The 12,557-nt window shown below is 37.8% G+C and overlaps 1 protein-coding gene across 2 annotated transcripts in view; it reads left to right on the top strand.

Annotated features, from left to right (window-relative positions):
• The first annotated feature begins 1,395 nt into the window (after positions 1 to 1,395).
• Positions 1,396 to 12,557, top strand: part of LOC138316622 (pleckstrin homology domain-containing family M member 1-like) — a 57,465-nt gene continuing 46,303 nt past the window's right edge. For both annotated transcript variants that reach the window (XM_069258306.1, XM_069258299.1), the window contains exons 1-2: positions 1,396 to 1,724; positions 2,665 to 2,785. In XM_069258306.1, coding sequence (XP_069114407.1) covers positions 1,703 to 1,724; positions 2,665 to 2,785 — 143 coding nt within the window. In that variant the 5' untranslated portion in view covers positions 1,396 to 1,702. The remainder of the gene's footprint in view (positions 1,725 to 2,664; positions 2,786 to 12,557) is intronic.

Below are 12,557 nucleotides of genomic sequence, written 5' to 3'. Positions count from 1 at the left end.
AGCCAAAATTTATACAAGTTCTGTTCCCCCTCCCCCAAGGATGTTTGTGGCCAAATTTGGTTACAATCCATGCAGAACTCTATGACTAGTAGCGATTTAAAGGAAATGTTGACGGACGGACGGACGACGGACGGACGACGGACGCCGCGCCATGACATAAGCTCACCGGCCCTTCGGGCCAGGTGAGCTAAAAATGTATATTTCTGGAGAAGACATAGAACTCGTGTGAATTGCATTCATTTGATGGAATCAAATAATCATGCCATCGTGTTCAGTTGTGAATATGCCAGGTACTTCAACAGTTTGTTTGGCAAAATCGGACCAGCAAATAGCGCAGGAGCCTATTGTAGTAAATGCAAATGGCTGCTATAAATGGCAGATCACAAATATCGCATATAAGAAGTCATCTCAATTGATACAAATGTTCTTGTAGACACCGTAAGGTACTCTGAACATGACAAGAAGACTATTTACGAAAAAAATTGTTCAACCGATCTGTTTGGAGCAAAAAATGCAAATTTCCGGAAAGAGCCTCAAAGTCCACATTTTAACTATTTTTTTTGTAAATAGTCTTCTTGTCATGTTCAGAGTACCTTATAGTGTATATAAGAGCACTTGTATCAATCAAAATGTCTTCTTATATGCTATATTTGTGATCCGCCATTTAAAGCAGCCATTTGCATTTAAAACAATAGGCTCCTGCGCTATTCGCTGGTCCGATTTTGCCAAACAAACTGTTGGAGTACCTGGCATTGTCACTACTGCACACGATAACATGCTTATTTGGTGCCATCAATGCAATTCACACGAGTTCTATGTCTTCTCAAGAAATATACATTTTTCTCTTATTTTACTGAAATTTACAAGCAGCTTCACAAATTACATATCCACAGTAAGACTGACAGTTAACCAGGGTACATACCAACAATTAATGAAGTTAGTTTTGTTCAATTGCAGCACAGTAATGAGTTATAGGCTTGCAAAATGTCACTGGTTAAAGCCTTTACATGAACCTTAAGGCCCTGATTTCAGTCATATCACAGGGCCTTGTTACTATTGATGATATATATAAGATAGGTCACGTCTATATAGACGTGACCTATCTTATATATATCATCAATAGTAACGAGGCCCTGTGGTCATATTATATTAAAATATATATATATACCGGAGTGTCCCCAACCTGTTTAATGGGATATTACTTTTACTAAAACCATACAATGCACCGAGATATTTAATGATTATATAGATAAAATGTCTTCTAAATAGAAATGCTATTGGTTGAGTCGTTTGAATGGAGAAAGCATGCAAAAAGTTAATTTCATGAAGCCACATTTTAATGAAAAATAAATTATTGTTTTGACAAAGTGAAAGGTTGTCAATGCTCTGACAATGTGACTATACTTTGTAATACTCCTCGTCCGTAAGTTCCCGGTCGATCCTCTCTAAATTTTCTATTTGTCTAAGTTTCTTTCTCAATTTTCTGATTTCCAATGCTGTTGACGTTCTTGCGGCAGCCATTGCTGCTTCCGCTTGGAACTCTTTTGAAAGTTGTTCCGAAAATGACCGGAAGTAGAGGGAATTCCCACTAGAGGGCGTGACTAAGGGAAAAATATCCTGTTGACAAACACCCATCACGAGAAAAAAAACAAAGACTTCAACGTCAAATCGGAAATTTTATTAAGTGTGATGATCCAACCAAATGAGTTTATTTAGGAAGCGCGGTAAGTATTTGTAAGATTGAAGCTACAATTGATTTAATTGTTTGCATTGATTATGAATGTGCGAACCTTGCTTAGGGACACCCACTTTCATCAGGTCAGTTTTGAAGTTATCATGTGTACTATGAATAAGTGTAACGATATCTTGTTGATTAGTCTAGCATATCACATATATATCTCACCCTGATCAGCTATATTAGGGGTACAGAGCTTTAGGATGCTCTTTAGACTAGCTCTAAATTACATTGCTCATGCAAATCTAAGAAAAAATGTACCATTTGAATCGTGTTATTATTTAAATTAGATATGAATGCTGCATGTTTTGTATGGCCTACATCTTTTTATTTTGTCACCATCCGTCAATAGTGACGATTATAGGTGAGGTGATACGTACAGCTCAGTGGCGTGGGGTAGGGGGTTATATACAGTGCATTTTTTCTCTCTCTGGTGCTGGAATAGATAAAAGTAGATAGGTTAAAAACATGATAAAAATGAAGTGTTTATTTGTGGGTAGCAGCTGATAATATATAGGTACACATTAAATTCATGATTCATCATCACAGAATATTGATTGAATTTAACAATAAAGTTTAGTATACATATTATATAATTGATTACATATATGATATCAGGTACTATATATAGAGAGATACTGGGAAAATCAGAATGTTATATGAATTATGTAGGCCTATATTGTTATTAGACCACAACTAAGAGTTTACATATAAACTATGTTACCTGCTATTTATATATCATTTTATAGTATATATAGGGTCTGAGTGTTTTTATATTTACATACTGTAAATAACAATTGTTTTGTGGTATTGATATTAACTAGTCTAGCTGATACACTACACATCAAATCTACCAACTACATTAAAGATACAATGTATTTAATTAAAAGCACATTTCTTAAAATTATAATTTCTGAAATTTAATGTAGGACCTACCTCAGAAGATGTTGCACGGGAAAATCAGATCAAGAGAAATATCACCAAGGAGTTGTCCTCCTCAATTAGGACTCTCCAGCGGGAACACCATCGCAAGGACGAGGCCATCTCGAGGTGAGTAGGATGTTTTAAAGTTCACATACAAATGTATAGGATACAGTCCTATGTTATAAATCACTACTGATTGTTCTGGTGCAGTAATTACTTGTATTCATGTAATGTGGCCACTGGCCAACATGCAGGCCTTTATATACCAGGTTCTGATTGTTCTGAATTTTAACTAGGCATTCAAATTCTTTCCTCACATTTCAAGTAACTAGATATTTTAATTATACAGTCTATATTATATATATAGTATTAGCTACTGGAATACCAGGTATTACATATAGTTCTAGTGGCCATGCATACATTCTTATAATTTTAATTCTTTACTCCTATTAAAATTAATATGAGTTATTTTCTTCTGGTGATGTATTGATATTTAAATCATGAAAGAAAAAGAATACACATACATGTATACATATATGTATCTCTTTTACAAAAGACAATGATAAAAAAATTACTGAAAGTCAATAAAGGAATTTGTTAGATTATTCTGGAGGGCTGAAGTTGGTTGCGAGTTCCTAGTTCCTAGTTCCGTTTAATAAACGGAACTAGGAACCAGACCCGAGTTCCGTTTAACTTAAACGGAACTAGGAACCAGACCCGAGTTCCGTTTAACTTAAACGGAACTAGGAACCAGACCCGAGTTCCGTTTAAGCTTATACGGAACTAGGAACCAGACCCGAGTTCCGTTTAACAAACATACTGGCCAACGAGCGGAGTTCCGTTTATTAGGATTCCTATCTCTAACTGCATGTTCAATTACCTGTTATATACAGGAATCGAACTTAGAGCTTCCATGAATAATATAGAACAGAATTAATATCTATAACACAGATTTCCTTAAACGGATCTGATACCTAGACCTCAGTTCCGTTTAACTTAAACGGAACTAGGAACCAGACCCGAGTTCCGTTTAAGCTTATACGGAACTAGGAACCAGACCCGAGTTCCGTTTAACAAACATACTGGCCAACGAGCGGAGTTCCGTTTATTAGGATTCCTATCTCTAACTGCATGTTCAATTACCTATTATATACAGGAATCGAACTTAGAGCTTCCATGAATAATATAGAACAGAATTAATATCTATAACACAAATTTCCTTAAACGGATCTGATACCTAGACCTCAGTTCCGTTTAACTTAAACGGAACTAGGAACCAGACCCGAGTTCCGTTTAAGCTTATACGGAACTAGGAACCAGACCCGAGTTCCGTTTAACAAACATACTGGCCAACGAGCGGAGTTCCGTTTATTAGGATTCCTATCTCTAACTGCATGTTCAATTACCTGTTATATACAGGAATCGAACTTAGAGCTTCCATGAATAATATAGAACAGAATTAATATCTATAACACAGATTTCCTTAAACGGATCTGATACCTAGACCTCAGTTCCGTTTAACTTAAACGGAACTAGGAACCAGACCCGAGTTCCGTTTAACAAACATACTGGCCAACGAGCGGAGTTCCGTTTATTAGGATTCCTATCTCTAACTGCATGTTCAATTACCTGTTATATACAGGAATCGAACTTAGAGCTTCCATGAATAATATAGAACAGAATTAATATCTATAACACAGATTTCCTTAAACGGATCTGATACCTAGACCTCAGTTCCGTTTAACTTAAACGGAACTAGGAACCAGACGTTGGTTCTTTTTAAGCTCAAACAGAACTAGGAACCATATTCGACTTCCGTTTATTTGATCGAATCTAGGAACCAGACCCGAGGTCAGTTTAGAGCTGACGCTCGAAACCTGTTCTGTTCTGTTTAATAGTATACGGATCTAGGAACAAGATCCTAGTTCTGTTTAAGCCGATGTTGGCCTATACATTGCCTTTAAAGACTTTAATGAATATCTTGATGCTTAATAGGGCCCCGTATCGCAATACGGGTGCCTTATAGTAATCAGGTTGTCGATCTATCTGTCCGTCCGTCCGTCCTTTTTTAGGTTTTTTTTGTTACCAAGAAGTCTTAAATTGCAGATGTAGGTTACCTTAGTGCCCCTGTTCTGCATATTACATTTTAGGGCCAATCGACATGATGGCTGATATAGAAACAACTTTGATTTTGGAAGTTGAAGATGTTTATCTCTATTTCTCAGAAAGCACCAAAGGGATCTGTCTGAAATTTCAGAGGTTGGTTTCCCCTAGGTTCTTAGTTGCGTATAATGCATTTTTGAACCGATCTATCAACAAGATAGCCCCAAATGGGCCATACAACTCAATGAAACAAAATCAACAAGATGGCCAAGAGGCAGCCATCTTTGATTTTAATATTTATAGTTTAAAAAGCAGAGAAAAATATTCCTCTTTCGTCAGACATACATCATTATTTCGTAGGCGCCAAGGATCCTCTAAGATCTCTTGTACTATACTGTCATCAAACATTTCGAAATCAGAGCTTCAATTGTACATTTCATTGTCAAGATATTACTTTTCCTAATCGCAAAGCACCTTGAGCGGTTCCTTTTTTGACGTGTCAGTGTTCTAGCATTTTACAGTAATCGTCTTCGGAACCTTTAGGAACATATAATCACAGTAAAACTCATTATAGCGTAGAAACGGAGTCGACAAACCATGTCAGAGTCCCGTTTAAGATCATACGAATCTAGGGATTAGACCCGAGTTCCTTTTAGCCCAACGCATTCAAATTCCATATTCAGTTCACGTGCTTTTACTAACCAATGCGTTGAGTTTGTTTATTATGATTCCCACGTGTAATAAGATGTTTACTAGATATTTTCATTGGACAATTTGACGTGTGTTTATCTAACAAGGAAAAGTGGTCAATGACATTCATATCTTAACTTGAGTTATGAAGAAGAATTTTTCCTCATCTCGCACGCTTAGGTTAGCCCTGTTGCACCTCAGTTTTGGTCAAAGGTTCAAGCCCCTGGTTATGCAATACATGATAGACTGCCGTCCTCTTTGCCAGCTAAGCTTGAGTGTTGAACTCGGGAAACTTGGTCAGGGAACCAGGTAGTGTTCGTCCTCCAAGGAGCACCACAAGATGGAGAGGCTGTTGCGTCTCTCCATCCAGAATGTCATATATAAACTTGAATACTTCTGCCCTGAACAGGACATTGAGATCATTGGCTTCTTTGAAGGTGCCATTGCTCGTCAATGTCTTGTTGGCTAGGAGTTTTTCTCTGTTTTGAAAACATAGAAAAAATTCAGAGATTGGAGGCCATTACCTCACAGAGGTCAGCACCACCAAAGAAGAAGGCTAGAAATTCTGCTCCCATTGTTATATGCGACCGAAGTCAAAGCCTTATTTCAAGAGTAACATTGGGAAGGGTAGGAAGAGTACAAACCCTCATTGGGACAAGACGAAAAGTTCCTGATTCGTTTCTCCGTCCTTGATCGTTCCATACGAAAGGTCTGTTCTTGAGAATTCAGCCAGTCTGAGATTCAAGTCCTCCTCTCGTAAATTAGGGTTTGGGTTAAGCAACAATTCTCCATCTGTGGAGGTCTCGATATTCCTCGTTTTCATCTTCCTGTAGGAGATCGTCAGTCCACCTTCTTTCTAGAGTCAATGGAAGAATATCACACAGGACTCTTGAGCCTTTTCTGTAGTGAAGGAGCGGTTTGGCATTCCATACTTGCGGCATCCACACTTTGTGTAAAGGATGTATTTTTCCCACCTTCGGGGGATCCGGAGAAGGCAGTTTCCATCCGGGAGGAAGTAAGGACCATGCTTTTAAAGGGCGTGGTCGAGGGGTGCCTATTATGGACTACACACTCGGCTTCTATTCCAGAATATTTCTGATCCGCAAGAGGTTGGGAGCTTGGTGTCCCATCATCTGCTGTTGGTTGTAGTGTGATTTCTGCACTCTAGGGAAGATATGTTCACAACTATGTCGAAGAATTGCTAACGATACATCTAGTTCGGGAATCTGTGGATCGGAACACCCGATCCACAGGGTCTCTGCAGACTTTTTAGAGGATTCTGCATTCCAATGCGGTTTGAATGGCTACGGACAACTCTACAGTGGTCGCTTATCTGGAGAGACAGGGACACCAGCTTACCTCCTTTGTGCCCTCGCTGTCCGTATTTCCGTATTATTCCTATCTATAAGGAAATGCAGTTAACAATTTTAGTCAAGCATTTTCCAGGAAGGGCGGATAATCTCCAGGCAGCGCCAGCTGGTTATGACAGAACGGCATCTATATCCCTCGACCTTTTTGCCTCTTTTCTCAATAGTCAGTTGTCAACCTTTGTGTCTCCGTGCCAAACCAAATGGCTTGGGCCGTGGACGCAGGGTTCTACAGAAGTTTCCGGGGTATTATTGCTCCCTCTTTCCGATAGCGCCACTGTTGCCGCGACAACCCTGGTTTTCGGAGCTCTTGTCGTTTCTGGTGGCTCGTCCTCTGGTTCTCCCACCAAAAGCAAATGTCTTTCGTTAGAATCGGCCCCAGACGTTACCTTCACGCTTGGACATGATTTCAGGAGTCCTAGCTCAGACAGGCTTTTCTTCGGATATGTCAGCTCTCATCGCCCGATCAATTAGGTCTTTGTCCTCTGCCGTCTACCAGTCACGCTGGAAGATCTTCTTTGATTGGTGTATCGTCAGGAGGATTGATCCGGTCATGGCCTCTGCCCAGCTGATTGCGAGTTTCATTCTCCTTGTTGTTTAGGGAGCGCAATAATGTACTATTGCAGGCTATCGTTCACAGCTATTGCCAGTGGGTATGATCTTCATTTCTTTGTCTGTCTTGATTCGGGGGTTCAATCTGGACAGGCCTAACGTCAGCTCCACAGTGGAACCTAGAACTCATGTTAAAGTCACAAATGGGGGCTTCGGCTTCTAATGTGCCTTTAGGATCGGTCTCCATAAAGTTTTTAACTTTAAAGACTGTCTTCCTGCTTGCTGTTGCCTCAGGCCACAGGAGAAGTGATATTCATGCATTGTCTTTTCGCTCTTCGCGTATTTCTAGCGACTTCTTTGGCTCTCCGCAATAGGTCCTTGTACCAGGACATGATGTCTTCTGCCGTTTGGCGTGGTCAGTCTACTTTCACCTCCGGTCTCTGTCCTTCCACTCTGATGGACTGTTTTCCTTGGGCCCAGTTGTGATGATTCAGTCTGTGACTGTTCTTCCTCAGTAGACATTATATACATATATGGTCTTTTAACATTATGCAAGCAGGTTTCACAATGGTGCACCTCTTTCCACGGGGAGGTATTTTCGTTTTTTCCTTTGTTCATTCAACCCTGTTTTATATTCTCTGCCTGGGGCCTGTCCCCTACATTTGCCATTTGACTGGGCTGCCTGGCTTCGGACTCTCCATTACGGTAAGACAAATTTGCGTACTAAAGTTATGGTAGCGTATTACTGAAAAGAAATTGAGGTTTTTCAATGTAAAACCAATTTACATGATGTAAAACTAACAATAACTTTATGGGGTTCCACCCTTCTGTCCTCATTCCCTTTCCTCCTCAGTCATTTGTCCTCGTGGCTACATAGAGGTTTTTAGAAAGGGACACCATTCTATATACTCTGGTCGAGTACGAAATAAAGTACGGTAGGGAGACGGGATTCTCAAATATAATGTTTTCAGGGCTATAAAAATTGGTGTATGTAGTGTATTTGAATTCTAAAGTTATGGTAAATATTATATCATGAAAAGTGGCTTAACATTGAAAAACTCTAATTTCCGTATAAAAGACTTCTTCTCTAAAACTTAGCACGATATATAAAAAAAAATATTGCAAAGGTAGTATCTGTATGGGATGAGGATACAAAATTATACAAAGGGTGTGGCTTACCCCCTTGGGCCTGAGGGGCGGGGCCAAAAGGGGTCAATGTGTTTATTTCCATATAAACGACTTTTCTCTGAAATTAAGTATGGGATAGTGCTCATATTCCGATGGTAGCATCCTTAGTGGGAATTCAAAATTGTAAAAATACTGGGACTGACTCTCTACCGTACGGCGGCGTATTAGGGCCACTGCAAAATTTGATTTATCTTGTACGTACAAGTTATAATCTTGTACGTACAAGTTAATATCTTGTACGTACAACTTAGTATCTTGTACGTACAAGTTACTATCTTGTACGTACAACTTAGTATCTTGTACGTACAAGTTAATATCTTGTACGTACAAGTTACTATCTTGTACGTACAACTTAGTATCTTGTACGTACAAGTTACTATCTTGTACGTACAACCTAGTATCTTGAACGTACAACTTAGTATCTTGTACGTACAAGTTAGTATCTTGTACGTACAAGATACTGCAAGATAGTATCTTGTACGTACAACTTAGTATCTTGTACGTACAAGATACTGCAAGTTAGTATCTTGTACGTACAAGTTAATATCTTGTACGTTCACGTTAGTATCTTGTACGTACAACTTAGTATCTTGTACGTACAAGATAGTACAATGTTGAAACTCTCGGTATTAAAGAATGTGACTGGTTTACTGTCACAATCGCATCGCATGAAGCTATACGTATATTACGTACCCTTTGTTTAAGCCAAATGGAAAAAAAAGAATACCTTGCGACATTTTGTGGAGTTGTGATGCTTTGATAAGTTTCCGAACATATACAGGGTGTCCCAAAAAACATGTCCCGACTTTGACGGATAATAAATTTTGCAATACTAAACTTTTTTTGAAAATTCAAAATGATTTGGAAAGCAGGAGTATCCAAATTTAACTTAATTGGGTACAAATTTACAGATTACATCGCCATTATGTGTGATGACGTCATAATAGAAATGATGATATCATCGATTATGTCATATTTTGATGACTTTCTAGCACCATGAAGATTCATGCTGAAGTTATTAAAATCTACAATGCGATCGGAAAATCCCATACTTACATTAATGAAATTTTATGAAAATGTCACCCAGGTATGCTGTTCATCTGCAGGAAGCAGATTTACAGAATTGTGAGGTGGTGAGGAATTTCTGGGTCAGAATTCATCTTGTCATCGAAAAGAAGGGCGGACACCTCGTGCCCATTCTTTAACTGAAAGTTATTGATTTTCTGAACAAAACGCAAAATTAGCGAAATATGACTTTCTCTCGATTTTCAATATAAGTCTTCACAAAAAGATATTTGTCCGGATTGTTATATATCGTTGTACAGAGCAGATTACTACCTTTCTAATGGTAAATAGATCAAATTCCTCTGTCTACCAAAACCATTTTTATAAAGCGTCAAACTCGGGATATGTTTTTGGGACACCCTGTACATGTTAATGTTTATAACGGAGTAATAAATATGATCATCATTTGGACAATAATTGATGTGTGTATATATGTCTAATAAACACAAAAAAAAACCATATGAAATAATTTGTTTTGCCTTTGTTGTCTTTGCAATCAGTGCAATCAGTAACTCGTTCGAATTAGGGCATAATGCTTAGGATTTTTTTCGGAGGCAGTTAATTATTTTCAATACTAATATTCTGATGTAAAATAAATGCTCCAACATTTCCAATAATGGCACCAGTATGAAGTATTTAACTTTAATTACTGAAGAAAATTACGAATTTGTTTTCTCCTCTTTTTAATAGATAAAACTTATCATTTATCGGAGATGTATCATATACATTTTATCACTAAATATATCTTATCTATAAAACAAGCGACTATACAGTTTCCTCGAAAGGAACTATACAGTGTCAGTTTCAAAATAATGCAAGTGACTATACAGTTTCAACTCATAATCCGGCAATTTCAAATTATGATTGTGAAAAAGATATTGTCCTCATTAATATATATTTATATTTTGAATATTGTCAAATAAGTTAATAAACCTGTGATCGTGCTTGAAGCAATGAAAAGTAGACAGACTATCTTTAATTACGAAAAATATCAGGCAGAGGACTCAATTCTGCGGTGATGAACAGCAGTTCAACTCAACTTGTATGTACAAGTACTAAGTTATACGTACAAGATACTATCTTGTACGTACAAGATACTAACTTGTAAGTACAAGATACTAAGTTGTACGTACAAGATACTAAGTTGTACGTACAAGAAAATAACTTGTACGTACAAGATAAATTAAATTATATAGTGGCCCTAATACGCCACCGTACTACCGCTATTGCAAATCGTGGAGCCTGTTTTACTATTTCCAATTGTTTTTGTGACAATTACTTCATAAAACAGGTGCTTCCTTGTGATCTATTTTGTTGACTCATGGAAGGATATTCTTAACCAAGATCAATAGGTACAATATACATGTATATTTCAAAGGCAGTTTTGGTTTATGCTTGAAGTTCGATAAAATGCACATCAATTTAACAGAATATTAAAATATCAGAAAAATATAAATTTGAAATACTCTTTCACATAAAAATAAAAAAATAAAAATAAATGAAGAAACATAATCTGGAAATCTGAATATTTCGAGAAAACATTGTTAGATTTAAATTTTAAAATAAAATCCTTTTACCATGGGGATTAGATAAAGATATCTGTAAAAATCGTATGTACTGGGCTTAAACGGTCTGTTGCCTAGAATTTCCATTTAATTTCAACGGAATTCCGGTCTCATTCATCACGCCGCACGTCGCGCTATCGCATAACTTAACTCGGTCCTTTGGACCAGTTGAGCTAAAATGAGTAAATGCTATGGCAAGCCAATTTAAAATTTATTGAAGGAGCAAGGTCCATCCAGAATTTAATCGAATTATATAAGATATCTTATATTATTATATTCGATATCAGGCCCTTCGGGTCAGGTGAGCTTTACAAATGTCTATGCAAGCGATGGGTTATACGGAACTCGGGTCTGGTTCCTAGTTCCGTATAAGTTTAAACGGAACTGGGTCTGGTTCCTAGTTCCGTTTAAGTTAAACGGAACTGAGGTCTAGGTATCAGATCCGTTTAAGGAAATCTGTGTTATAGATATTAATTCTGTTCTATATTATTCATGGAAGCTCTAAATTTGATTCCTGTATATAACAGGTAATTGAACATGCAGTTAGAGATAGGAATCCTAATAAACGGAACTCCGCTCGTTGGCCAGTATGTTTGTTAAACGGAACTCGGGTCTGGTTCCTAGTTCCGTATAAGCTTAAACGGAACTCGGGTCTGGTTCCTAGTTCCGTTTAAGTTAAACGGAACTGAGGTCTAGGTATCAGATCCGTTTAAGGAAATCTGTGTTATAGATATTAATTCTGTTCTATATTATTCATGGAAGCTCTAAGTTCGATTCCTGTATATAATAGGTAATTGAACATGCAGTTAGAGATAGGAATCCTAATAAACGGAACTCCGCTCATTGGCCAGTATGTTTGTTAAACGGAACTCGGGTTTGGTTCCTAGTTCCGTATAAGCTTAAACGGAACTCGGGTCTGGTTCCTAGTTCCGTTTAAGTTAAACGGAACTGAGGTCTAGGTATCAGATCCGTTTAAGGAAATCTGTGTTATAGATATTAATTCTGTTCTATATTATTCATGGAAGCTCTAAGTTCGATTCCTGTATATAATAGGTAATTGAACATGCAGTTAGAGATAGGAATCCTAATAAACGGAACTCCGCTCGTTGGCCAGTATGTTTGTTAAATGGAACTCGGGTCTGGTTCCTAGTTCCGTATAAGCTTAAACGGAACTCGGGTCTGGTTCCTAGTTCCGTTTAAGTTAAACGGAACTGAGGTCTAGGTATCAGATCCGTTTAAGGAAATCTGTGTTATAGATATTAATTCTGTTCTATATTATTCATGGAAGCTCTAAGTTCGATTCCTGTATATAACAGGTAATTGAACATGCAGTTAGAGATAGGAATCCTAATAAACGGAACTCCGCTC

The sequence above is a fragment of the Argopecten irradians genome, chromosome 1 (assembly GCF_041381155.1).
Source record: "Argopecten irradians isolate NY chromosome 1, Ai_NY, whole genome shotgun sequence".
Lineage (NCBI taxonomy): Eukaryota > Metazoa > Mollusca > Bivalvia > Pectinida > Pectinidae > Argopecten > Argopecten irradians.
The sequence above is the reverse complement of the archived record's forward strand: the minus strand, read 5'-3'. Positions and strand labels throughout refer to the sequence as shown.